The sequence below is a fragment of the Mchenga conophoros genome, linkage group LG13 (genome assembly GCF_057382185.1).
Source record: "Mchenga conophoros isolate Kocher_MC1m ecotype Shallow Benthic linkage group LG13, M_conophoros_male_GT1.1, whole genome shotgun sequence".
Taxonomy (NCBI): domain Eukaryota; kingdom Metazoa; phylum Chordata; class Actinopteri; order Cichliformes; family Cichlidae; genus Mchenga; species Mchenga conophoros.
In genome coordinates this window covers 30,235,666-30,263,428 of record NC_140538.1, presented here as the reverse complement: position 1 = coordinate 30,263,428, position 27,763 = coordinate 30,235,666, and the positions used below count along the sequence as shown (strand labels likewise).

General features: G+C 41.5%; 2 protein-coding genes across 7 annotated transcripts in view; one reads left to right on the top strand and one right to left on the bottom strand.

The window, feature by feature from the left end:
• Positions 1-27,637, top strand: vrk2 (VRK serine/threonine kinase 2). 6 transcript variants are annotated; one of them, XM_085297674.1, is made up of 16 exons: positions 1-246; positions 574-649; positions 760-900; positions 2,384-2,439; positions 4,296-4,365; positions 4,951-5,038; positions 7,789-7,897; positions 8,093-8,185; positions 9,801-9,933; positions 20,004-20,124; positions 21,109-21,167; positions 22,533-22,705; positions 22,897-22,950; positions 24,339-24,485; positions 25,765-25,923; positions 26,135-27,637. In XM_085297674.1, exons 3-16 carry the CDS (start codon positions 771-773, stop codon positions 26,486-26,488), a joined length of 1,746 nt encoding a protein of 581 aa, XP_085153800.1. In that variant the 5' UTR covers positions 1-246; positions 574-649; positions 760-770; the 3' UTR covers positions 26,489-27,637. The 6 variants fall into 6 exon arrangements, with proteins under 6 accessions (XP_085153800.1, XP_085153802.1, XP_085153799.1 ...); XM_085297676.1 differs by having other exon boundaries at positions 2-204; positions 24,342-24,485; XM_085297673.1 differs by having other exon boundaries at positions 2-204.
• The window catches only part of fancl (FA complementation group L), a 31,639-nt gene continuing 30,316 nt past the window's right edge, over positions 26,441-27,763 (bottom strand). The window contains exons 13-14 of the mRNA XM_085297681.1: positions 26,993-27,064; positions 26,441-26,613 (exon numbers count right to left, since the gene is read on the bottom strand). Coding sequence (XP_085153807.1) covers positions 26,578-26,613; positions 26,993-27,064 — 108 coding nt within the window. The 3' untranslated portion in view covers positions 26,441-26,577. The remainder of the gene's footprint in view (positions 26,614-26,992; positions 27,065-27,763) is intronic.

Below are 27,763 nucleotides of genomic sequence, written 5' to 3'. Positions count from 1 at the left end.
GGCTGTGTGGCGTAGCGGGAGGGATAATGTTCAGGAAGTGAAAAGGGGTTTGTTTCTGTTTCCAATTTACAGGGCAGCAGTTTGTGCTGGAACCCAGCGAGGAAAGCGTAGTTCAAATTACTTATCGGTGTGTTCTTAGTTAAGAATCCCAAGGGACGACGTGCGGCTTTTCTTCATCTCGGCGGTTACTGAACATTTCAGCCCGTGAGTCATACTGAAGAACTTCTCATTAGCTGAGTTTAGCAGGTTGCTAATTAAGTTTTCTAACAGTAAATGTCTTTGCAGAGCAGTTCTGCCAGTAACTTTTAGCCAACACTGTAGTGTTTTTATCGGTCTTGCGTTGTGCTGTATTCAGCTGTCATTCCATTTTTTATTAGGGTTCTTGTGTTATTAGCTAACTGTTTCTACTACTGTTAGATAGCCGTTGGTCATAGCAAACATTCAAGCTGACCAAAAACTCCATGTGATAAACACAGTCAGTGAGTCGTTAACGTTTTATGTGTATATTGTGCTAAGTACTTGTGAAATATAGAACTATACTTTAATAATGGTCAGTTACACTCGCTGTTTTAGTTTTGTTTTTCAGTAACTGCTTCAGCCTCGTGTGAGTGCGTCATTAACTCCCTTGGAGGTTTTCCAGAGCTCTTGAGTAAGTCCATAAACAGCCCTGATTCCTTTTCCTCATAGGCATACAGCGTTCTGTGGTTTCAGGGCGTTACATGTTTTCATATATATAATTTTTTTTTTTTTTTTAAACAGTCTCAGTTTTTATGGCACCTCCACGAAAACCGGTGCTACCCAAACCTCTTCCAGGAGGCTTCATACTAATAGACACTGATAAGAAGAAATGGAGGCTGGGGAAAATCATCGGGCAAGGTGGCTTTGGACTGATCTATCTTGGTAAGGAGCAACGTGTCAGATGACAAACCTACACATGCGCACACACGAAAGCTTGTTTTATGCCAGGGGTAGGCAACTCCAGGTAATTTTGCCATTTGAATCAGCTGTGTTGGCTCAAGGACGCATCTAAAACCTGCAGGACACCGGCACTCGAGGCCTGGAGTTGCCTACCCCAGTTTTATGCTTTATCATTCACTTCATGGGTATTCACCTATGGAGGGGGTTTTCAATCATGGAGGTGCAGTCCCCCAGAAGCCCAGCAACACATAGCTGTGGGTGACATGCTTCTCTCATTCCATTTCTAGAAAAAGCTTGAAAAATCATTAAAGTTTAAACAATACAGTATGAAAGGCACAGAAAGCAAGTTGCTGTAGTGGATCCTTTTTTTTCGTTTTTTTTTTAACAATGGTTTCACTTCAAGCCTTTGTATGTTATAACTGCTTTTTTCCACGCAAGAGTTGTCCACAGACCAGCTGTATCACATACTTTGGACACTACCTCAATCTGACAGCAGATGCGCTCTGCAGGTAGATGGCCTGTCCCTTGCTCTCTACAGTCTGCCAGTGTATTGCACTTGAGCCCAAAATGAGTCTTTGAATTTCCGCAAAGACTGACTGAGGACGAACAGATTTGTGATTGTTGTTGATTTTTCACAGCTAATTGCTGTATTGTCACAGACAGATTGCATGTAATTGTCAACTTGACCATATTCAGTAACAAACTTATAACAGGGTGATTCTTATTGCTGTTGTATCTCGGTCTTAAAATGCACCAACAAGATGGCAACTGAATGTGAGTGGTCATAAACCTGGTCGCCATCTTCAAAACAACCTTTTCAAAGGCAACGAGATCACATGCTCATTCCATACAGGCAACCACCATATTCTCTTGCGTGACTGGAGGATAATCTGGTCCTCCCAGTGGCAGTAGACTGTGCTACCTTCAAGGACAGGAAACACAGATTGAGGATGAAGTCATATGCTGACAAACCGCAACATTTATTAATGTTTCAGATTTTTATTGTGTAATTTTCTTTTCTTTATGTTGTATTTCTTGATGAAATTAAAATGTTTTTATTTGTTTTACTTCTGACAGAATGCCTCATTGTAAACCAATATAATTGCTTATCTATGCAAAAATATTAAATAAATACAATTTTATGCAAAATCTTATTTAAAGTAATATCCTAATATTCCATGAAACTGCCAGGATTGTAAAAAAATTCAGTGGCAAGCTTTTAGGTGCACAGGCACCGCTGGAACATAAATGTTGATGCTTGTTATAAACTGACTTTTCAGTCCCTCTAATATGTATAGATCTTTTTATTTCCAAACAGATAACTGCTTACATGCACAAATCCAGTGATGAAAACACTCGTATACATTTCCTTCTGGCCTTGGATATATTTTTAAGATCCAAGAGGCCTGCTCTCATCCATGAATTATGTTGTCTCGTCTTCATTCTGTCTTCTGTTATGTTTCAGCCTCCAAGGACATTGACAGACCTGTTGGAACAGACACTGACTTTGTCATCAAAGTGGTGAGTACATATGTTGCACGCACAGCTGACCTGTCCACCTTCAGGGACACGTTAATGCTGTGATACTTGAATGTGGCTGCACTATGCTGCTGGCAGTAGAAAGCAGGTGTAACTGTGGTTATTGATATTAAATGACTAGACTGTTATACAGCAAAATGACGTTTCCTCTTTTTTTCATTTTCTATTTCACCAAATATCACCTGACTTTCTCACATGGACCAAAAATAAACATGAGAGCAAAGTGCAACCAAAGTCGGTGTGATGATTCCTCCAACTTTGCACAAGAAGTAATGTTTAGTGTTAACAGAATGGCCTTTGATGGAATCCACATGTTCTTCTTGCTTGGAAGTTGTCACACGTGTGTCTTTTTGTGCCAGTTATTGGACTATAGTGAAGGGAACAAAACTTTGGTGACAGCATCTTTATCTGTTTATCCCTTCAATAAAGATGCTAAAATAATGCACAGGCCATAAGCCACATTCTTTGTTTACTTGCAAGCAGAAATGCTTTGGACTTGAATTAGTGTCTTCAGCCTAAAACACGAGGCTGAAAACAAAAGGCGACAAAGCTTTTGTAACTGTGGCCCCCAGATTGTGGAACTCTCTCCCTTTGAGCCTGAGATCTGTGGACTCCGTGGTCTCGCTTTTAAAAAAAAAAAAAAAAAAAAGCAGCTAAAAACTCATCTTTTTAAACTTGCTTTTGGTTGATTTTTATTTTTAGGTTTTAGCTTCTGTGAAGCACTTTGTGATTTTTATCTTGAAAGGTGCTATATAAATAAAATTTTACTTACTTTACTTACTAGTGTCCCCAAGATGCTCTGAAACCTGAAACAGGAATCAGAGATGTCTAATTAATGCCTGTTTGTCTATGTGCCGTACAGAAAAAATGCACAGTAAATTCAATTAAATCCCAACCAAAGTCAGAGCTTAAATATTGACACATTTTGGTTTTAAAAGGGCTTATGTCCTGGACTGTGTCTTGGCTGGGAGCAGTAACTTCCTGAAATCTCTGCTGGTTGCATTGCAAACTCTCAACGACACCAACAGTTTAGGAGGTGTGTGCTTCCAGTTAGGAAACAGTCAATCACAAATACTAGTTTTTACGGTTTCTTTATTTTCATCTCATCCCCTTTCACCTGGATGAGAAGGTTCTGTCCGTACACCTCATGTTACATGGCTCTACTTCTGCCGTTTCGTCAGGGTCTGACTCTGGGTTCTGAACCAGTCCTATACATGCTAAATTTTCTTGCTGCTTCCTGATGTTCCAGTGAAATAAATGGGAAGAAGAAAATATTGTTTGATGTTTTACTGTCAGCTGTTTAATTTGAGATATAACAATAACTAATCCCTCTCTTAAGCAAGCTCAATAAGTCAAGTAATCAATCAGTAGTCAATTAATTATTATGCTGTGATGCTAAATTAAGCTAATGCTATTATTCTAATTCTATTTGTCAGCTAGCAGTGTTATTGTATGTGTAACTGTGTGAAGTAGTTCTAAAAGATCTTCGCAGTGACAATTGCAGTTAACATAAGTTTGGGCATGGACTTGAGCTAAAAAAAAGAAAAAGCATTTAGAGTTGCACGGGGCTGTTCACATGGGTTCACGAGACTAAAGTTAGACAACATTCATGTGTCATCCAGGTATTTTTATGATTTCTCCCGATACATAAGGAATAATAACATAAACAACCAGGAAACAAAGCATTGAAACAGGCATGTAAGTGACATGATGCTCACTGGCCGAGACACAATTTTTTTTCACAATTTTACCTTTTGGAATTAGACACAGACAATTAACTTTTGCATGGTCACTGGTTAAAGCTGCACTGTGCTAATACTGTGTGCTCATACATGCAGGAGTACCAGGAGAATGGCTCCCTGTTCTCGGAGCTCAAGTTCTACCAGAGGGCAGCCAAACCCGAGAGCAGTGAGTAGCACCACCCGTCCAGTGTCCCGGCAGCTTGCTGGAGCACAAGAGCGTTTGACTGATGAAGTGGCTGCAGACTCAGAGGCTTTGCTGAGTGCTGCTCAGTAATTAATAATAAGCCAAAGCAAACATGCACCTCAGTGGCAGTTGGGCCCCACTCTCCGTGCTTGTCTGAGCTCTCCAACGCCTTCGTTTGGAGAGGAAGCTACTCACACGTAATGATGCCCGGGCCTCCACTGAGCCCCTGACCACCTGCCAGCCTGGTTGAGAGCCAGTCAGGCCAGCCGCCATCAAGCCCTGAGCCAGGCCCACTGCTTTGTCTGGGGCCTCTGTGTGTGTGTGTGTGTGTGTGTGTGTGTATTTGTAGTCCCAATAAGATTGATATTTGTATGCACACGTTCTTACACTTACAAGGACAAATCTTTTTTTCTTTTTCTTTTTTCTTTTTTGGCAAAACATTTGCCTACTTTTCCTAGAGCTCAGTTTTTGTTTTGTTTTTTTTTTTGTTCAGACACAATAGCTCCATGTTAGCACCTGTGTAGATGTGTAGATGCATACCTGTGATTTTTCCTAAACTTGTTCCAGTGCAAAAATGGAAGAGAAGCAAGAAGCTGGACTTCCTGGGCATCCCGACGTACTGGGGGTCAGGAATTACAGAGTATAATAACCTCAGGTATTGACACAGTCAACACTAATAGGTTTGATTAACTCATAGGTTGCTATGATTGTTTTGTTTTTTTTGCAGCCACCAAATTTTAAGCAAAGAGAAAATAACTTGAACAATGCTGTGTTTAGATTCATAAATGTAAAAAAAAGCAGGAAGAAAGAGCAGCGTGTTTCTAATGTTATTAAATTTAATAATGCAGCTGTCCTAACTGGAATGAGTGTAGTATTTTGTAGAAATTGACACATTTGGTATTATTTTATGTTTTCCTTAAAAAAAAAAAATAAAAGTGTGTGTGTGTGTGGGGGGGTCTGGTTTCATAACCGAATGTAACATAACTGTAAATATGATATTTTACATTCAGTTATGAAAACCAGATCAGGTCTTCGTGTCAGTTTTGAAGCTATTTTTTTCTCTCTAGCTTTCCAGGCATCTATTCATGATGTGTGCACTGTCTACATGAAGCTAATTAGAGACGTATATTGACATTGATATAGATTATTAACACATATTAATAACTTATAAAAAAGATTAATTGCCTCTTGACTTAATGCTTATTACAAGAACCTTAATATAAAGCATAACTGAAAAAAATTTATTTTCACTGCATATGGCTGTATTATAGCCTTAATCTAACCAGAAGATGCATCAAAACACAAACGGAGCATGTTTGTGTTCTGTCATTTTTTTTCATCATTTAGCTCCATGAAGTTTGCTCTAAAGTAGACTCTTTGGGCAGAACTTAAAAATGGTAAAATATTTGGAACGTAAAGGAAAAGGAGCTCTGGGGTTTTTGAAACCAGGCCAAGCTGGCTTTTGTTCGTGTTCTGTACATGAGTAAAGTGGACATCAGTATTTATTTGTGCTGTCATATATCAAGTAAATTGTATGCACCAGGGGTGGTGGTCCCCATCTTTAAGAAAGGGGACCGGAGGGTGTGTTCCAACTACAGGGGGATCACACTCCTCAGCCTCCCTGGGAAAGTCTATGCCAGGGTGCTGGAAAGGAGAGTTCGTCCGTTAGTCGAACCTCTGATACAGGAGGAACAATGCGGTTTTCGTCCTGGTCGCGGAACACTGGACCAGCTCTTTATCCTCTCCAGGATACTTGAGGGTGCATGGGAGTTTGCCCAACCAGTCTACATGTGTTTTGTGGACTTGGAGAAGGCATTCAACCGTGTCCCTCGGGGTGTCCTGTGGGAGGTGTTGCGGGAATATGGGGTGTCTGGCCCATTGCTACGGGCCATTCGATCCCTATACAACCGTTGCAAGAGCTTGGTTCGCATTGCCGGCAATAAGTCGGACTCGTTCCTGGTGGGTGATGGGCTCCGCCAGGGCTGCCCTTTGTCTCCGGTTCTGTTCATAATTTTTATGGACAGGATTTCTAGGCGCAGCCAAGTGGCGGAGGGCTTTCGCTTTGGTGGCCTCAGAATCTCATCTCTGATTTTTGCAGATGATGTGGTTCTGTTGGCTTCATCGGGTGAGGGCCTCCAGCTCGCACTGGAACGGTTCGCAGCCGAGTGTGAAGCAGCGGGAATGAGGATCAGCACCTCCAAATCTGAGGCCATGGTTCTCAGCCGGAAAAGGGTGGAGTGCCCACTCCGGGTCGGGGATGAGTTCCTGCCCCAAGTGGAGGAGTTCAAGTATCTCGGTGTCTTGTTCGCGAGTGATGGGAGAAGGGAGCCGGAGATCGACAGACGGATTGGGGCTGCAGCTGCAGTAATGCGGACGCTGCACCGGTCCGTCGTGGTGAAGAGGGAGCTGAGTGTAAAAGCGAAGCTCTCAATTTACCGGTCGATCTACATCCCTACCCTCACCTATGGCCACGAGCTGTGGGTAGTGACCGAAAGAACGAGATCGCGGATACAAGCGGCAGAAATGAGCTTCCTCCGAAGGGTGGCTGGCCTCTCCCTTAGAGATAGGGTGAGAAGTTCGGCCATCCGGGAGGGGCTCAGAGTAGAGCAGCTGCTGCTCCACATCGAAAGGAGCCAGCTGAGGTGGTTCGGGCATCTGACAAGGATGCCCCCTGGGCGCCTCCTGGGTGAGGTGTTCCAGGCATGTCCCACCGGGAGGAGGCCCCGGGGAAGACCCAGGACACGCTGGAGAGATTATATCTCTCGGCTGGCCTGGGAACGCCTTGGTATTCCCCCGGATAAGCTGGAGGAGGTGGCTGGGGAGAGGGAGGTCTGGGCCTCTTTGCTTAGGCTGCTGCCCCCGCGACCCGGCCCCGGACAAAGCGGATGAAGATGGATGGATGTATGCACCAGTGTGAAATCCACATGTATAACAACCAAAGTTTAAAAAAAAAACAAACAAAATCAAGCAGATAAACTGATTTTAAGAAGGGGAGGTTGCGTGTGCTTTCTTAAAAGCTCTGTCATCTGCTTGAATATCAGATTTCAACCATCTAGCCTTAGAATTAAGGCAACTGTAGTAATTATTTCCAATAGAATATCTGCTTTCAGTCAAAACGTGTTGGGGTGTTTTTCACATCACTGTCAGTATTAGATTTTTTCTGTTGTTTTCTCTGATTTTTTTATTTTTATTTGATTTTTCATCTTTGTTTGCTATATTATGACTCTTGTTTGTGAATCTTATGAAAAGCGTCAGTTATTTGGCATTTTGTTCCACTGTTTTAAATAAAACATCCTGTCATAGTCTTTTATACAAAGTACAGTTTCGGTGTGGGTTGTTAGTAAATCTGGTGTTGTGTTATGTCAGAATTAGGACAAGAGTTTGAGCTTTTCTTCTCTCACTCAGGTATCGTTTCATGGTCATGGATCGACTGGGAAGTGACCTTCAGAAAGCTTGTGAGTCCAGTGGAGGCCAACTGAAGAAGACCACTGTTCTCCAGCTTGGACAGAGACTGGTGAGATAATTATCACATTTTGACCTGTTCAATAATACCAGTATAAATAAGCTGAGGCAGCCTGATCGCCTATCAATGACACAGTTAAAGGCCAGTTTGTCAAATTATGACCCCGTTTTACCAAAACGTTCGTTTTACTGCATTACTATCTGCCTATAAAATTCTTGTTTTGTATGCTTTTGATTCTTGTGCCAGGTGGATATACTGGAGTACATACATGAGAATGAGTACGTCCATGCTGACATTAAAGCTGCCAACCTCATGCTGGGTTACAGGGACCCTGAACAGGTCAGTCCACTGCAGATCCCTGGTACAGTTACAGGAGAGAATAAAACCCGCTGATTTTCTTTAAACTGCATTGATCTTAAATATAACCCAAAACAACATCTGTTTCATTAAAGTTATAAAAAAGATGCAGAGGATTCAGTTAAACAATTTCATCTAGCAGAAGGCAACATTGCAGACATTGACGACAGATACAAGTACCTGGGAATCCCACAGGCAAATGGGAACCACGAAGAGGCCGCTAGGAAAGCGGGAGGAAGGAGGCCAAGGGCTAGTGTGTGTCAGTACCACAGTGAGACAACGAACATCCACGAGTACATAAGGAAGATGGCCACAACTGGCTGCATGCTCAGTGAATACCTCAGGTAGCAGAACCTCAAGAAAGAGGAGCAGAAGAGGAACAATCATGGAAGGACAGGGCGCTGTACGGTATGTACCACCGGCAGATAGAGGAGGTGGCTGATATCCAGAAATCCACCAGTGGCTGGACAAAGCTGAACTGAAAGACGGCACAGAGGCACTAATCATGGCAGCACAGGAAGAAGGTCTGAGCGCAAGATCCATAGAGGCTGGGGTCACACCAGGCAAGAAGCCGGATGCAGGCTGCGTAAAGATGCCCCTGAGACAATCCAGCACATAACAGCAGGGGGCAAGATGCTAACAAACGGGGAACACCATAACCAAGTGGCCGGCATAGTATACAGAAACATCTGTGCCAAGTATGGCCTGGAAGTCCCAAGGTCAAAATGGGAGACACCCCCAAGGGTGGTCAAGAAGATCACCCAAGCTAAGATCCTGTGGGACTTCCAGATACAGACAGACAAAATGGTGATGGCTAACCAACCGGATATAGTGGTGGTAGACAAGCGGAGGTTGACGGCCATAACAATAGACGTAGCGATACAGAATGACAGCAACATCAGGAAGAAGGAACTCGAGAAACTGGAGAAGTACCAAGGGCTCAGAGAAGAGCTCGAGAAGATGTGGAGGGTGAAAGCAACAGTGGTGACAATGGTAATCGGAGTGTTCAGTGTGGTGACCCCCAAGCTAGACGACTGGCTCCAGCAGATCCCAGGATAGCACAATGACCCAATATTAAATATCTGTGAGAAGGGAAAAGTCTGTTTTTAGTGAATGTCTGACAGTTTTCAGGAGGTGCCCTTTCTTTTTTTTTTTAAAGAAGAGGGATCTATAGGATACCCAAGTCTATCATTGGGAGAATATAAAATAATCCATGTCATGACTGGAAAGTGAAAGTACTGTTCTCAAGTCACTGCTGCTGTCTGCAATTTGCTAAAGATATTGATGAAAAGCCAGAAAGCTGTTTGAAAGAGAGTGTCATGTTTGGAGAATGGAAAAACTGTACCTTATCTGTTGAAAGCAGATATATGGTAATGGATGTTTTCCCCCTGTATATCAACTCCACTATTTTCACTTAGTTTAATCAGCTTTTCTTTTCCTGCTTTGCTTAATTTTGAGACAATTGCAATGCTTATGCAGAAATGAAAAACATTTCAAAGGTTTCACAATTTTTTCCTGCAACTGTTGACGTCGCACAAACTCACATGTATCTTTAAGATGGGAAGACTTTTTTTTTCTGTCCTGTTGGGAACTATAGGTCTACCTTGCAGACTATGGGCTGTCCTACAGATACTGCCCTGATGGAGTCCACAAAGAATACAAGGAAAACCCCAAGAAGGGCCATAATGGAACCATCGAATACACCAGCATCGATGCCCACAAAGGACTCTGTAAGCACTTGACTTTTTAAATAGTTAAACATAACAGAAAATAAAAACCTGTCTAAATGTTCAAATTTTATGTCAGGATATTAATGGTTGGTTTACGTGCCTGGTAAATTACACACAATGGAATATATGACCCACACAACTTGTTTGTAGGTAAGCTAAATAAAGCTTCACCATACATTTGCACAGTCCATTTGCCTCCATACATCTTTGTTTTGGTCAGTAACTTTTATGGAGTACAACATTCAAAGGGGCTCATTCTGTCTCGTTAAGTGTTCAGTTCACTTAACAGTCAGCAGTCCTGTACAAATTTAATTCTCAACCATTTTCCACACATCTTTGCTTGATGATCTTCAACTTAAGTCCAGATTATAATTATTACTGGCCTACTTAAATGGAAATTGGATAAATAAGATACCACCAGGTACTTAAATTGCTATAAGAAGACACCCCTGCTTATTACAGGGGCAATTGTGTCAGTATTAATTAAAGTGGTCCGCACTTGCACACCTACAGCAAAGTTTCTGAAGCTTATGATGATTCGAAACAATCTTCCTCACTTTGCCAATTGCCGTGTAATGTCCTGTGAATTGTTTCCACAGCAGGGCCAAAGCCCTGAGAAGATTAAGCAAATTAGTCCACTGATGCATCAAAAGTCTGATGCTCCAAATTCCTATTGTATCTGATTCTCTGCAAACATGGGCAACAAATCCTGGACTTGTCTGTCTGCTGGCGGCCTCATACTGGCTATTGCTGCACACAAACTACAAACAAAGAAATGTTGCGGTCTCTCTGAAAATGCCTGTGGAATAATAATGCTTAAAACGCATTGCTTGCTTGACCAACGAACAACATTCTGATCAGGGACTTCTTATAGAGGCTAAAACGATCAATTCAATTCAATTCAATTCAATTCAATTTTATTTATATAGCGCCAAATCACAACAAAAGTCGCCTCAAGGCGCTTCATACCTGAATCATACCACCCTCATTTCTGTGATGGAAACACAGTTAAACATGAACAAAGTTGCATTATTGAAAATTAGATTGAGCTACTTAATGTGTTAGTAAAAAATACTCTTAGTTAGTTAAAAAGAGTTCTGACATATTAGCAGATGTAGCGTTCGTCTGCTAATATGTAGGTGAATGCTACATATCAGCGTTTCTCTAGATTACATCATTGATATCATATTTTAGTGCTCCTGAAACTGATCAAAAAAACTGATTACAAATGTATTTTGTTTTTACTGGCCACAGTGTATTATTATTATTATTAGTAGTAGTAGTCGCATTATTTGTGTTGTTGTTGTTATTAGATGTATTTTTCATTAAAATAATGAGGAAAGTTTCCATGATACTGACAGTAAAATGAACAAAGACTGAAAAATGCCCCCTACCTCATTTTAACTTTCAGATATGGTCTTCTAATGCAAACTACCAGAACAGAGACATTAACTTGATTAAGTATGTCAGATTTTACAACTTAGAATGAAAGGTGTTCAAAATTCACAAAGTGCTTTACGTTATCTTTACTAAGGCTACTATAATGTCTATTCTTTCCGTCTTTATCAATAGATGTAAAGTAGTGTCCACTTGAGCACCGTCTGGCTTCCTTGCTGGTATTGGGAACACATTAACTGGCAAATTGCCTACCGGCTCCCTTTCCTCATTGACCATCGATTCTCCATCCGCGGCCCCTGCTGAATTCCCCAGCACCATCTCTGTTTAACAATTCCCTAATTAGCTAAAGTCATAACCTGCATCGTGTTTTCATCCCCCCATTAATTAAGGGCTTTGATGTTTGGTTAGAGCAAGTCACAGATAACCCCTGTGAGCTCCACACCGACCAACTCCACTACCCACCGGTTCAATATTGTGAGTTAGCATGGCTCAGACTGCCTAATCTCCATGGGAGAGTTTCTATCAGCATAATCGATAATTGAAAGAGGTTCAGATTGTGTCCTGTCAGCAAAACCTATCACATGAAAAGCATGTCAACTGTAAAATGTTTAGAAGAGGGAAAAGAAGGCGCAGAAGAAAGAAAGATACTGTTTTTTTCCCACATTTTTCTTTTCTTTTAGTTGGTATCTGGCAAGCAAATTACTTATTAACTTTCTTGATAATATTTTGTCTTTAAGCTTTTTTTTTTTTTGCTTTTTTTTTTAAATCAAGACACAGTTTAACACACATTCTAGTTTGGTACTTACAAACTTTTCAGGTACTTAATTGTTAGAAAAGAAATCCAAAGAATAATTAACTGGTCACATATCAGGACCAGAGACTGTAAAGAAAAGCTAGATATAGAGACGGTTAATTCTCTCATTGATTTCTCGACTCGTGCATCTCACCTGTTAATCTAAATAAGATGTCTTGAGTTTTCAGCAAGTGCTAGCAAGCTTGGTTACTAAGCTGCGTTAATGGCTGGCCTCTCCCTTAGAGATAGGGTGAGAAATTCGGCCATTCGGGAGGGGCTCAGAGTAGAGCCGCTGCTCCTCCACATCGAAAGGAGCCAGTTGAGGTGGTTCGGGCATCTGACAAGGATGCCTCCTGGGCGCCTTCTGGGCGAGGTTTTCCGGGCATGTCCCACCAGGAGGAAGCCCCAGCCGTGCTCTCCTGTACAGTACAGAATCGCTACATCGATCACTAGCAATGTGACTCTGAAGTGCTGTACTGTATGTTTGTAAGTTTTCTCCCCAACAAACACAACAATGTCGATGAAATGTTTTGCACCATCAAAGGCACCTGCGGTAGCACCCAAAAGGCAGAGGAAGATGCTAACCGTCGCACAAAAAGTTGGACTTCTGGACATGCTAAAGGAAGGTAGCAGTTACCGTATTTTTTAAATTTTTAAATTTTTATTTATTTATTTTTTTTAACCATACCGCGCACCGGATTATAAGGTGCATTAAGCTTAATTTAAGCAATTAAGCTTAAAGTTAAATTCATTAGTTCTAAAATCTGTCATTATTATTTATAGGAAAACAAATATACTGTAGGTTTATTTCTCAAATAAATGTTTGGGACTGAAAACAGGTTTTGATCTTTGGTTTCATTCTATAATGGCCTTTGTTTTGTTTTTTTTTTGTTTTTTTTTTTACAAAGCTTTGAACTTTGAGAGTGTTTAAACACCTATCCCTGGTTATTTTTTAGAACATAACATCCGCGATAAATGAGGGAACTCTATATACAAATACTGAGAAATTTCAATCCTTTCTCTCTTTTGCTCTGAGGCACGAGGGAAAAATATCGACAAGTCGACGAACATCATCTACAGATATATTCGGTAAATGCCCAAGACAACTTGAGAAATGTAAATCGCTGCTTGATTCGTCCATTTGGTTGACTTTTTTTGGAAAACCCGACCGTAAACAAGACACGAATATCACACTGGAAACAAAGCGCCCTACAGGAGTTTCCCCACCGGAAGTAGCATATGCTAAGTTGCACATAGTCTATAGCTGTTTATTGAAGGAAGAAACTACCCATAGAAGCCAAAGCCACTTCTTGTACCAGGCTGTAAACATGCTTTTTAATGGTGTGTGGTTTGACATTTTACACTGGACTCGATTTTTGTCGCCAGTCTCAAACAACCTCTCCAAGAACTGCATTTTTGGGCACTTCCAAGTTGGACTAATTTTTTGGTGTTTCCGCTTCGTTAAACTTGATTTCTCCGAAAAAACGTAAAGTGACAACATCAAGCGACTCTTAGAGCCAACAGCAATAAAAAAGTTTTGTTTTTTTGTTTTTTGTTTTTTTTTGACTGGTGCCTGAGCTACACAAAAATTCGACATGCTTAACATTCTAGATATTGTTATATTTAATACCTGCTTAGCTGGACCGGTAAGTGTTAGAGTACATGTGACTGCTCTTGGAGATATAGTTTAAGAGCTTGACCCTTCTATGCCCTGATGGCAACAATCCCCACAAAGATGTTGACAGGTTACCATGGTGACGAGTGCCGGCCTATGAACTTGGAGTTAAAAAGTGTAATTACCGCCATTCGGTGGGCGGTCGGCAGACAGAAGACCGTCTCTGAAAGACAAGACTGTGAAGCAGAAGGGTTAAGAGTGTGACACCGCAGCGTGCTTTAGAGAATCTGAATAACAATAGGAGATAATTGACAACAACAGCATCACTTCCTCACCTCCCTGTCTAAAGCATGTAGAGAATGCATGTGTATGCCAAGAATGCTACGTATGCACGATACTTGCGTATTTATGTTGTGTCCAATCTTCCGTTGAGTAAGTGTTTATATGTGATGGTATGTACTCAGATGCAGCTGTCTCTGTTCTGTCTTGTGCTGTTGAGGACAGTATGAGGGGAAATGCTTACATGAATACAGAGGAGCAGACACACAAAATGCTATTTTGAACTGCGATAACAGAATACACAAAGGTCTGCAGCACTTACTGTAGCTGTTGTCTTTTTAATTGTTAATCTATTATAGCACTCTGGAAGTTGCAACACTTATTTCTAGTGTCAGTATCACATGTATTTTTCATCTTTATTCCCTTTCAGCTGGCTCCTGGTATCTATGGAGGGCTGTGTAATTATTTACAACAATAGGCAGCCTCAGTGTAACACTGACTTAATGCACACTTTACACCCACAAGGGCAAACGCATCTAACTCTTGTTATCAGAGTTGTTGAGATGAAGCGTGGCACATGACGACAGTTTCTTAAATGTTGGATTGCTCTTTCTTCTGTTTTCTCTGTGGCTTTGTGCATATCTGTTTTGTTTAAAAAGTAGCCATTAAAGATGTTATTCAGGACTGGTTCTACCATTTTAAGTCATTGAAGTCATCTTTATTTAGGACTTTATAATATATCCCGTCTTTCCCAGGTTTGCTTATTTTAACAAAGACTAAATTAAAAATGAAATCATGTGTGAAAAAATATTTTAAATTCTGAACTCTTTAACCCTTTCCCCCATGAAGATGAAATTTGTTAACTTTCCCTTTACCCTTAATGACAAGTTTTGACACCTTAGTATACATCAATAAAGACAGTTGGGTAGCTATCAGAGTAGTTCCCGGGGTTTTCAAAAGGTATTATACAGCCTATAGACTGAGACTACCCATACACAGGGTGTGTATCTCAATAAATCTCAAATTTATTGAGACTGGAACATTTGTGTAAACCAGAGTCAGCTGCTGCTAGATTAGGCTGTCAGAGTGCACTTTCTTTGAACCTGTTCTCAAGCACTCAAACATTAAGGTTTGAAAAATATCAAAACAGGTGGAAAAGACGGTATCTGCCTCCTCTATCTCTATATATATATTTATATATATATATTATAATTTTTATTTTATTTTTTATTAGGGGTCCAACGATACACAAAATTCACGATTCGGTTCGATACTTTGGTGTCACGGTTCGATATTTTTTCGATACAAAAAAAATGTTCATGCCTTTTCAATTTATCATTTATTAAAATTATAAATATATATTTTAACTCAAAAGTACAGTTTTTAAATGTAATGTTGCTGAAACAACAAAATAAAAAAATAAATCTATCTGATTGAGAAATCACTCATCTTTGGAAAAGAGAGTTTATTACAGAGAAATGGCTCTTTCCAAAATAAAAGCTATACTATACGCTTCTTCTGGGCTATATTCAACAACATATTAAACAGATCGGGTCCCCATAAGGAGACTCGTGTGCTAACGCGGCCAAACGGCTGTCTAAATGACTCGGGTAAAGTTTGTAGCATGCGTGCTTGTTGTTTTTGTCTGCTTCCACTTGTCTTTGCACTAGGATGATGTCGGTGTAAATGTGCAGTGATACTCGTTGTGTTCCCAGTAGTGCTGTCAGCGCTAATCTCGTTAAAATGACATTAATGCCATAACACGGCAAATCTCCGTTAACAAGTTACCGCGGATCGCCCCGTGCTTGGGGCTGGACGGCGTCAACACGTTAACAAGCTAACTGCGCTAACGCACTAGTTCCCACAAATTGAGCATTGCGTGACACATCCGACATACTGTTTTACTTTTGTCCATCAGGGTCATACTTCACATGAAAACCAAGATAGTTCCAAACGCCAGATCTGAATGAGAGTGGGGGAGGTTCAATTTCGGGTAGCATTGAGGCAGTTGCCATGTTGCAACAAGCTTAGCTTCTGTCTTGCTAGCTTGCGCTGCGCTCAGTGGATCTGCACTCGATAGTGCAGCCTAGGCAGAGTAGGTGAACGCAGATCCACTGAGCGCTCAACAAAGACTGCATCGTCAGAAGAAAAGTTGATAAAATAAATAAAAAATGTTGTATTGTTCGATACATATGCGTACCGAACCGAAAGCACTGTATCGAACGGTTCAATATCGATACGAGTATCGTTGTACTCCTAATATATATGTGTGTGTGTGTGTGTGTGTGTGTGTGTGTGTGTGTGGTATATCCATATAATCTTTTCTTAAATACTCCATAGAAACGGCACATGCTGTTGGGTGGGAGGCATTATCTAACACCTCTTTTCTCAACCCCCTTTCTATACATCCAGTCTTTCACCACTACTCCTGTTCTGACCAGCCTCACTGATTATTTAGACTTCCTGCTGGGTCCACTTTAGTATTCTATGCTAGCCTTGCAGTTTCTGACTCAGACACAACAATGTTTCCTTGAAATGTTTAGTACTTATAGGTGATCTGTGCCCATCTTCATCTTGAAGATGTAACCTTGCATTCGTACATTTGAATACTTACATTTCAAGAATTTGCACGTTGTCAGATTACTGCCCTCCCATCCCACATAATGTGGTCTTCTGTGCCAGTGACCACGCTTTCCTCCTTAGACCAGACTATTGGCTGGAGAGGATCAATGCTGGCTGCGACTCAGGGAGGAGATTTCTCCCCTCTGATGGAGTCAGTCGATAGGTAATTTCTCCCGAGACGTGTGGCGGCTGTTACAGTATTGAGCTGCTAAAACCCTTGGGCTCGACCCCTCTGGATGGACTTGGTCGCTAAATATTGATAGACCTCACACATTAATGTAGACTCATGCAGTCACACACACAACCACAATAAGACACAAACACAGTCTGGACTTGTTCTTAAAGAAGCTTTAGTACATAGGTGTCAAACTCTGGCCCGCGGGCCAAATTTGGCCCGCAGCCTAATTACATTTGGCCCGCGAAGCCATACCAAATTACTATTAGAGCTGGCCTACTGGTATTATACAGCTAATATATATATCGTTTAGTATTAAGCTTTGCTTGTTCCATATTAAGTTTTTCAGCAAAACTTGTTTGAGTCCATAAGAAAAGATTCATTCTTATATCTGGAGGAAGATTTTGTTTTTCAATAAATATTAGTGTTAGCCCGCGACTTTGTTCCAGTTTTGAATTTTGGCCCACTGTGTATTTGAGTTTGACACCACTGCTTTAGTACATGGGAAGCCACACTTGTAAAATCTATTTAGTTCCCTAACATCAACTTGTGCCGTTCAGATCCCTGGTTATGGTTTGTGGAAACTTTTTTTGTGTTGGGATATTTACAGTGCTGAGATGGCTGATTACAGGACTCTTAGGTCTAAGGCACATATTGAGAACAATAGTTCTTTAAAGTCAGCAACTGATCCACTCTAATTGTACTCTATAGTAGAGATGGACTGATCCGATATTACGTATCGGTATCGGTCCAATACTGACGTAAATTACTGGATCGGATATCGGAGGGAAATAAAAAATGTAATCCGATCCATTAAATATCAAAAAAGCACATCAAAAAACTTGCGACATGGCGTAACTCGGCTCATAACCGTAGCACGTCGGAGCAGTGTGCTCATGTGATAGAGCGGCTGTGTGTATTTGTAGCCTGAAATCTGGCATTTCATCTCCGAGGAAGTTCTCTCAGAGAGAAGTAAAACAAGTGTGTAAGTTCATCTCTGAATGTTTGTAAAGCATTCCTGCATTAAGCTTAACAACAGATATATGGAGCGACTGCCTCGCCCTCTCCTGCTGCTACTTCAATCGTCAAACTGATTAATGATCAGCTGATCGGCTTTTCTGCCGCGAGTCCGTCTCTCTTGCTTGTTTATCGCCCACTTCGCGCCAGAAAGAGGAAACCAGCGGCTGAACAACAGCAGCACGTTTAAGCTTGATAATCTGTTGTTAGAATTTATTTAATATTACTTTCTACACCAGGATCTTTTTCTACGTAGCTGACGGCTGGTAACCGTGCAGGGGCGGATCTAGCAAAGTTCAGCCAGGGGGGCCGATAGGGCATGAACAGGGAAAAGGGGGCACAGAAACATACTTTTCTTTCTTATTCTCATTTAAAATGTGTTGCTTTTAATAAATAATTATCCGAATCTTACACCCAAAGTTTTAATCTGATGTAAAATGTACAGAAGTCCATTACTGTATATAGTAACTATTAAGTCTAATATACCCCAGTAAGCTATAGTACTTTTTCCTTTGGGAAAATGGTAAATGGCCTGTATTTATATAGCGCTTTAAAGGACCCCAAAGCGCTTTACATATCCAGTCATCCACCCATTCACACACTGGTGATGGCAAGCCACAGCCGCCCTGGGGCGCACTGACAGAGGCGAGGCTGCCGGACACTGACCACCACCACCAGTAGGCAACGGGTGAAGTGTCTTGCCCAAGGACACAACGACCGAGACTGTCCGAGCCGGGGCTCGAACCGGCAACCTTCCGATTACAAGGTGAACTCCCAACTCTTGAGCCACTATCGCCCCATCTAAAAAATGAAGTGTGGAAGCGCCAGAACTCCAGTTCCTCTGACAGCCATCTGAGGCACGCTTGAACACGGAGTCAGTCCCCACAGACTCCAATGTTTAAATGCCGAGCTTACCAGCAATGTAAAGCATTTTTACAGTCTGGTGTGAGACACATATTTTGTACTCTTTAGATTGGTTCCTCCTTGATAACAACTGTTGAGGGTACGAGCTTTTAAATCGTTTTCATGTCTCACCTTGGAGTTATCAGGTGTGCCGACACAGCCGGCTGTGCCCCCTGCAGGGTTTCAACTCTGCTAATTTAAGTCACTTCACTGGATTGTGCTCTCGTGTCTGTAGTTAAGCAGTCTATCAGACAAACAATATTTCCTGGAAGCTTGTCCTTTAGTTTTGATGAATATATTCTAGTAATCAGTCTGTTATGTCCCACTGATTGACCATGTGTCACTTTTGGCTTCAAAAAACCAACATGTTGCAGTCAAACCACTAGTGTTGGTGCTTAAAGATGTGGAGTCCGAAACCAATTGGGTGATGTCATGGTGGCTGTGTCCATCTTTTAAATACAGACTTTTATATAGAGAGCCTGTGATCTGCCTTTCACTTTCCCACCAGTTTCAGACTAAAGTGAAATCAGTTCCACCATTTAAAAAACAAAACAAAACAATGTTTCTGTTAGCAGACTGGAAGAGCACAGATGGGGTCAGCAGTACACTACTGTTGACTTCTGTAACATGTGGTAGTGATTTGAACTGAGATGTGTGTTACAACCAGTCATTGAAGTTTTACTTTGAGTGTCTGGATGACGCACAGGTTTTTTTTTTTTTTTTTCATTTAAAGATCCTAAAGAAAAAATGACCAAATAAGTCAGCAGGAATCCTCCAGAAGGGTTTTTTAATCATAGTAAGTGTGGGAAGCTACACAAGTCCATTTGGAAGTAGAAGCTGAACCCACCCACCAAAAAGTCATCATGATGGTATAACACAGTATTCAATCTCACATAGAGACTGTAATTGAAAAGAGGAATCTAGTTGATATACACTTTCTTGTCTTGATAAGTTTCCATCCTGTTTGGCCAAACAAAATAACCCACTGAGAGATGACACAGTGTAAGAATTAGTATCTGTGCTTCAGCCTTTTTGATTGATTTCTACTGTGTTAGCTTTAACCTCAAAATTTAAGAGTACTTGTGTCCAACCTCGGCTATGCTACAGGAAAAAAAAACCCAACTATTTGATTGAACGACAAACAGCAATATTTTCTAACTACGGACTTACGTGCTTCTACTTTTTCATTGTCTTCTTTAAATTGTCTTTATAGAATTATGCTAGCAGTACTGCACCGTCACCATCATCTCATTTTTCTTCCTCTACAGCGGCATCTAGACGTGGTGACCTCCAAATTTTGGGTTTCTGTCTCCTTCACTGGTTATGTGGGTCTCTGCCTTGGGACGACGTCCTCAAAAATCCAACTCAGGTCCAGGAGGCAAAGACCAGGTAGGGAGTAACTGAGACTGACCGTGTATCCGGGTACTCTCTACAGAAGGGTGGAAGATTTTAAACATCTTTTTTTCTGGATTAGTCTCTTTATTGCCATGAAAAGCTGTTGACTGATGTCGCAGATTTCTGTAGTGAAATTAAATTATAATAATTGCATTGCAGCATCTGTTGCTCTAACAGTACAACATATAGTACCACACACACAGTCTGATACTGGAATTTCACTTATTAACATAACTATAAATCGTTACTACCTTTCTTCCTGTTTCTGCCTTAAAGAAGCATGTGCAGCATAGCATAGGTGTAGTCTGTTTTAATGATGTCCACCCAGACATCACCCAGTCCACCTGTCTGGTTTAAGGAGTGGTAAAATTATATCAAAGCTTTGAGTCTGTTTCGCTTACAGGACACTGCTTGAGCGCATTTCATTAAACAGGATAAGTTTTCTTGTCTGTTGTTGAAGTTATACCTTAGGGCAGATTTTACTGTGTGCTTTTAGAGTTATGGAGCTCTCATTCATTTTGATTGGAGCTTGGATTCATGCTAGGGTGGCTGCCAAGTCTCCTCTGCTTCAGTACTGTGCAAAAGTCTTGAGCCACCCAGAATTTCCTTATCTCTGGGTGAGCTTTCTATAAGACAAGACTTGCTTGTAATTTTTAATGAGGTCTTCAGCAATAGTTCTCCAGGTTTTTATGGTCTTTTAAAGTTTCCATTAATTCTTTTTAAATTTAATGAAAAAGAAACAAAGACTACAAGTGCAAATAAGAGTGTAATGACTTAACAGCTCTGTCTGATATGAGGCTAGATATATATGGAATGTACTCCACAGCAGTGTTGCATACATAATCTACTCCTAATAATTATGTTGAGTGTGTGTAGTTGATGTCAGAGTGAGAAAAACTAATGTTGCTCTGCTCTGCCCGAGTCCATCTCTCAGATCTTTTCTGTTCTCACCTCTTCTGTTTTCACTTCTTCTCTCAGACTGATGGATAATCTGCCACATTCAGTCCAGCAGCTGTCAGTGAGCGGAGCCAGCACAGGTAAGCCAAGGCCAAAGGGCATCTTCAGGTTAGCGAACTTGTTCTCCACTTCTCAGGTTAACGAGAGAATTTGAAAGTAAAACTACAAGCCTTTGGAGGGGAAGAGAAAAATCTTCTTTTGGGTTCTGGGTTTACTGAGAGTCTCTGTTAATAAGAATACAAGATTAGACAGAGCAGCACTTCTTTATTTTTTTAAATCAGTACGTGTTAATGTAGAAACAACATATCTAAGATGACGACTTTTCTAGTCATTAGAATGATGTCATTACTTATATTTTCTCTACAAATGGACTATTTCAAAGATTTTTTACTTATAGAGATATACTGAAGGCAAGTTCAGGTCTAATGGAATATAGCTACAGCCCAACTCTACAGGTGTTTCTGTATTCTTCCACATGCTGCTTGGAATCTGATCCAAGAACTGAGTCAGCACAGTGTGGGTGACTTTTACGCACTGTGTAGGCAAATTGTGTGGCTAACTGCTTGACTTTATACTCCTGACTTCAAAGATTAAGCGGCATGGCCGAATATTTACCGTTTGGTGTTGTGACCTTAGATTCCCATCGTAAATTAAGATTCCAGTACGTTAATAATGCAAAGAGTGCAAAATCCTTTGCTAGCTGGGTGAAAATGATGACGCGTGACACATAAACTTGGTGTAGCTGTGTGGTTATTTGCTGAGCTCAATGAAGAGGCTAAACTTAGTTTGGCTTAAAAATGCCTGAAGTGAAGACAATCTTTAAACTGGATTATAAGAAGAGACGAGGCTGTGACAGTCCAGGCTACATGAAAATGTCCCACCCAGAATAAAACACTGTCTCCTTTTCTCTCACCTGAAGCTCCAGAATAACTTTGTAGCAATTAAACAGCTGTCCCATTGACATGCCTTTCAAAGTTAGTCGTGTTTTATCTCTCCTCTTTATAAGGAGAGGTCACACCTGTGCTATGGCTCGGTGTGTGATGTATGGTTGGGACTAGATTCTCCTCTGCTGACAAAGCCCGGCTGCCCGCCACAGATAAGAGCTGGGGTATGCATCAACCCTGTGTGTGTGTGTGTGTGTGTGTCACCGTGCTACTGCAGTATGTGCCAGACATGTCACCTGGCCAGTGTGTGATGCATCAGGACTGACTGAGTATGACACTTCCACACATGCAGGTCCTTAGCCACGTGCTCGCTTGATCTCCTCTGCGGAGAGATACCACCACACACATAGACACACACACTCAAAAATATACAGGGTGCTTCATTTTCTGAAGATGCACACTTTCTGGAATAGTAACTTTGTAAAAATCCAACCAGATTTAATCAAATCAGTATCACTTAACATATCTGATTCTTGATGTCCACTCTGCTCCTGTCTTCAGATGAGGTGGCCAAATTCCTCCTTTATGTGAACAAACTGGGCTACCAAGAGAAGCCCGATTACCAGTATCTTAAAAACCTGTGGGGCAGTGCTGTCAGGGGAGGACTTGATTTGTCCAAGCCACAGGGAGCTGCAGGGGAATCGCCCACCAAAGATCCTCGAGCCAAGGAAAAGGTGAGGACTCAAAACCTGTGAGATGGTGTGGAAAAAATTTGGCACCACTGACATCTTTTCCTTTATGCACTGAAATCCTGTGAACCCACCTTCATCCTCCAGTAGGTATTTGGCTTCTTACTGAAATGTTGGCTCAGTTGGACATCTGTCTATAGCAGCTCACTTTCTCAGCGGGTGTGGTCACTTCACAGGCGCAGGCGTATTCCAAGATGACAACGCCAGGATTCGTCAGGCAGATTATGAAAGTATGATTCACCACCACAGACTGCTGGCTTTAACCCCAGTGGGAATCTTTGTGATGTGATGGTCTTATTACTCTCACCATTGACTGGCCCTCCTTAAAATGTTTCTCGTGCATCGGAGAATAACCACTATGACACAGAAGCTGAGAATACACAAAAAAAATTAGATCTAAGACTGGTGATAATTGACAGAATTTTACCATTCAGTCAACATTCAACTACTTAAGTGTTTGGCCACAAAGATCCTCATTTCCCCAGCTCAGTCTCTTAACCCTGAGTGCTAAATTGTGACAGCAGTGAAAGGGAGGGCTAACCTGCCCCAACGAGCATGTGAACTAGAGGTGGTCAGGTCTGAAGCTGGAGGGCTGCGATTCTGCCTCAATTTAACAGAATAACTTCTTGACCCCCCCTACTATCAACGGCCCAATTTGAAGGAGTTGATGACACACACTACAGAGCACAGGGTGTCTCCAATTATGCTCCTGATTTCCTCTCCTCTCCTTGTGTCATTTAATTTCCATGCTAAAGTGCTGGCCAGTTTGATCCCTAGTTAAACAGAAGTGGCCATTTACAGGCGGTTTAGTGAGGAGAGTAAATGTCAGCTGAGATAAAGGCCACTGAATGGGTATGTTCACACAATCATTTGCCACTAGTGTTGGATAAATATGGAATTATTTTATGGAGGATTATAGTTTTGTAGTGAGGCAAAGTTTTATTTAAGGAAGACAGTTCAAAGATGGGCTTATGGGGTAAAGAGACTTCACGTGACATTAAAAGACATAGGAGCAAAGCATGCACAGCTGTAGATCAGGAGTTCAGAGGAAATGGCCTTTAGACTGAGGCTTCACACAGAATCTGGACTCAGCAGCAACTTTTGTAGTGATAATGTTGGTGCTGGCATCAGGCAGCAAATATTATCAGTTCTGCCTATGTGTAACATGAAAAATGTGACTGTGTATTCTCCTGGATATTGGTATTGAGTTTGAGTATTTATTTTGGACTTGACAACAGTAACAGTCCAGTAAAAGAAACAAACTGAGAGTCAGTAGCTGAGATGAGGAAGTGGACAGTGAAAGCCTTACCTTCATCTGAGACAAACTGCTGATGCTTGTCTAGCGTCAGCTAATGCTATGTTAGCTCTCCTGCTAGCAGGTGACACACGGTGAAGTAAACGCAGAACACTGAACTAAATTGCACTGTATAGCTTCGTACACTGAAGAAGGCAGGATCTCATATCTGACCCAATCTATCCTCCAGCTGCGTTGCATTAAAGGAGGAGAAATAAGCTCGCAGATAATGTTGTGACTGAAATGAGGTCAGTTAGAAAGCAGTCGTGTCGGCCTCACATCAGCCATCACAGAGATAATAAAACTGCTTTTTGTTTCCGTCAGCAGAAAGCAGGAGGAGCGAGCGGAGTCTCTAGAGCCAAAGCTGCACCTCTACAGGACCATGATGAAGTCCATGAAGGCGCAAAGTCCAAAGCAGTGCCAGCTGGCTACATCAGAGGACCACCCATCAATAAACCTCTGTCAGAACAGGTAAGGCCTCAAACACCTTAACTGTCTCCCTTTATGCAACAGTATGCTGAGACAACATAACCTGAGTCCCATTTTAACATCTCTTGTAAATACAAAAATAACTTTGAAACTAGATTTGAAATACACTGGAATATTAAATCAGAAGGGTTCAGAAGCTTGTGTAACAGTTTACTGTGTGACATTTCTGCTTCCTGCTAAAGTGTCTAAAAGAAAGATCAGAGACTACAGCTGAAGCCGGAGTTAACCTAATGATGAGGTCAGCTTTGACTGACCTGATGTTGCACCTCTGTGTGTACAAGATGACATGAACACCACAAGGCATCCAAACTCTGAGTAAATTACTGTCCAGCATTTTTCAGCCTTTGTGCTACTTTTAAGACCTTTGCACACAAAACACACTGCATTAAAAAGAAATCTGAAAAATGAAGTTACAAACTTCTCATGTAATATATTCAAGGTGAAACACTGGAAGATTTACACAAAATGGATCAAAAATTAGTATTTTTAGACAGAATGACATTCAAATATCTGTCACAGGCACTTTGTTAAAACAGAGTGATCAGCAGGAGACGTACGATGTGTAATATTGCAGGTCATGCATAAAAGCAGTTGGTTTCTCAGTCAGGAGCTGCAGAACTGTGTTGTATATTTCTGTGTTAAAAGTAATACGTGGGTAAACTGTTTTCACTCAGCAGGTTATAATTTGGTTTCTTTGAAGTGATCTCCCACACAGACAAGAGCCTGAATCTAAAACCTCACGCTGCTGTGGACACAGTCATCAGGCACAGATTTTACACACCTCAAAGAACCAATATGGGTTTAAGTAGACGCCAACATTAGAACATTCTTACTGCTTTACCTGCTGTCAGACAAGCCATTACACTCCACCAGCCTCCACTGACAAAAACAGTCATTTTACCTCATAAAACAGGAGCTGTTCACTGCTGCCTCGATTGGTTGGTTAGTGGATTTTGTCCCCTATGGATTCCACTATGAGCACGTTATGAAGATGAAGAATAATTTGGCTAGTGTTTTTGTTTTATTATGAATCTGGACAGGCAGGGGTTACCCACAGCTAAAAATCAGTGGTGGAACAGTGCAGACAACACAGCACCCTGGGTTCTTGTGCGTTTGCCATTAGATGTTGTACTTTGATGTGTTCATCCCTCTACCTGTAATGCACCTGAGAGCTGTGGCTGTTTAAAATACTAAATTTCACTGTCAAATAAATGATCAAGTTCCTGATTGGTCAAACTGCCTTTTATTTGTTTGAATATAGAAGGAAGAAGTTCTCCCTGCTGTCAGAAGGTCCCCGAGGCAAAGGCCTGTGTGCAGTTATGAAGACATTGACAGTGAGGAAGAGGAAGAAAGGCCCAAACCCATTGCTGCACGTGATCTCAGAAGTCCTCCAGTAAAGCCCAGAGCTCAACCCAAACAGGTGTGAGGCCACAGCTTGGGCAGTTTGAACCTGTTTTACACTAAAGGCTACAAAACAACTATTTACACCTGACTAAATCTTTACGATGTGCTGTAGACTCTTCAGTTAGGTTGTTCCTCCAGATTTCTAAAGGTTACAAAGAAAAAGCAGAATTGAAAGTTGACACCTAAATGCTTCAAAGTGCACACACTTGAATTACCTTCTTTAACAGAAACGTAACCCCACAAGGACAAGCAGCAAAACAGATGACGTGCCCCTGATCTCAGCGAGAATGGAGCGCCGAGTCTTCCCACAAAGGAGAAAAGAAGAGCGAGCAAACCGTGACATGGACAGGCAAACACACACACACCAGAGAGCGGTGTACAGCCATCCAAAGTACTGGGATAGCCAGCTCTACTACAGAGATGCTTTGGGTAAATGGGAAGAGTCTGTTCCCAAAAACTCAAGTCCTGAAGCCGGTCCCCAATGGAGTGAATGGCTGACGTCCTGGTTCCTCTTTCTGGGCGCCTTTCTTTTACTGCTTGCTGTTGTCAGAGTTTGCCAAAGTACATTGAAGCCCCTTTGAGGAGCTAATGGATCGACGAGTTTTAACAGCTCCTTTCAAAGCTCCTTCCCAAAGTGGAGATGGAGCAGCCGGGAACACAAAGCCTCTCATCAGGACTTCTGGGCTGCCATTTTCACAGTGATGGGCTGAAATAGAAGGACAAGCCTCAGTTTATTCTGCCTATTAGATGTTCTGTAAAGGTAAACATGCGATGAAAGATTTCTTTATGATAAAAAGATGAAGGGGGCTCTCGTTTCTGACTGCAACTCACACGCTCGAATAAAACAGTCTTTGACTTTGAATCGGTGGCGAGCTGCATTCACAGACACGCAGTATCACACGCTTACTCCTTTATCAGACGAGGAGTAGCTTCAGTCAAAGTGTATGAATGCAGCACATTGTTGAAAGCGCAGTGGCAGAAGAAAAGGCTACAGGATGTATAGAGGCATGCTAATTAATAAGCTGAATGTCTATTGAGGGCTTTCTGAAGGCAGCTGTCAGTCACACTGTGAGGCACACACATACCTTACTGCAGTAAGGACACTCTCCAAAAACAATGTTGAAGCTCTGCCTGCTGGAGTGCAGCGCTCGCAGCCACTGAAGGCAAAAGAGAAAAGATCAAATCATTACCTTGAATCTGATGTGTGGCTCATAACAGCACTTTCAATATACACTCTGTACAGCTATGTTTAAGATTATCCAGCACCCTTGAAGCATTGAAGGGCTCTTTTTTTTAAGTCGATTAGTGTCCTGCGATTTGTTTCTGAGTTTCAACGATATCTGGCCGTCCAGCATGTCACCGAGGACAGAGTCCAAACAGAGTCATCTGTGCTCATTTCCTGTGTGTCGTAAGGCTGCGCTAGTCCAGTTCTACCTTTGATCATATCTGACTGTCACTCACCTTGAGCAGCCCACCTGTTGAAACACTAAAACACTGATGGCTAATGAACACAAATCGTTTGTGCCTGATTAAATTAAATGCTGTTTAGAAACACTGTTTACAATATGTATGTCCTCAAAGGGGAATCTGTATTCATGTGCATGTTTACTGTACCTGCAGCTCACTGAAGGCAACAGGATAAGGCTTTGTATTATGACTGAGTGAAAATGGCAACTGTAATGCGCAAAACTTTGTTCATTTAAGCAAATAAATGAAATAGATGTTTATAACTGTGTCCACTACTCAGGAGGAACCCTTACAGTGTTTGAGGAGGGAGCACTGTAAACTCAAGTCAAAAATGGAGAATTGTGTCCCAGAGGCATGCTGGTGGTCCTGAGGGACTTGAGAAGAAGTGG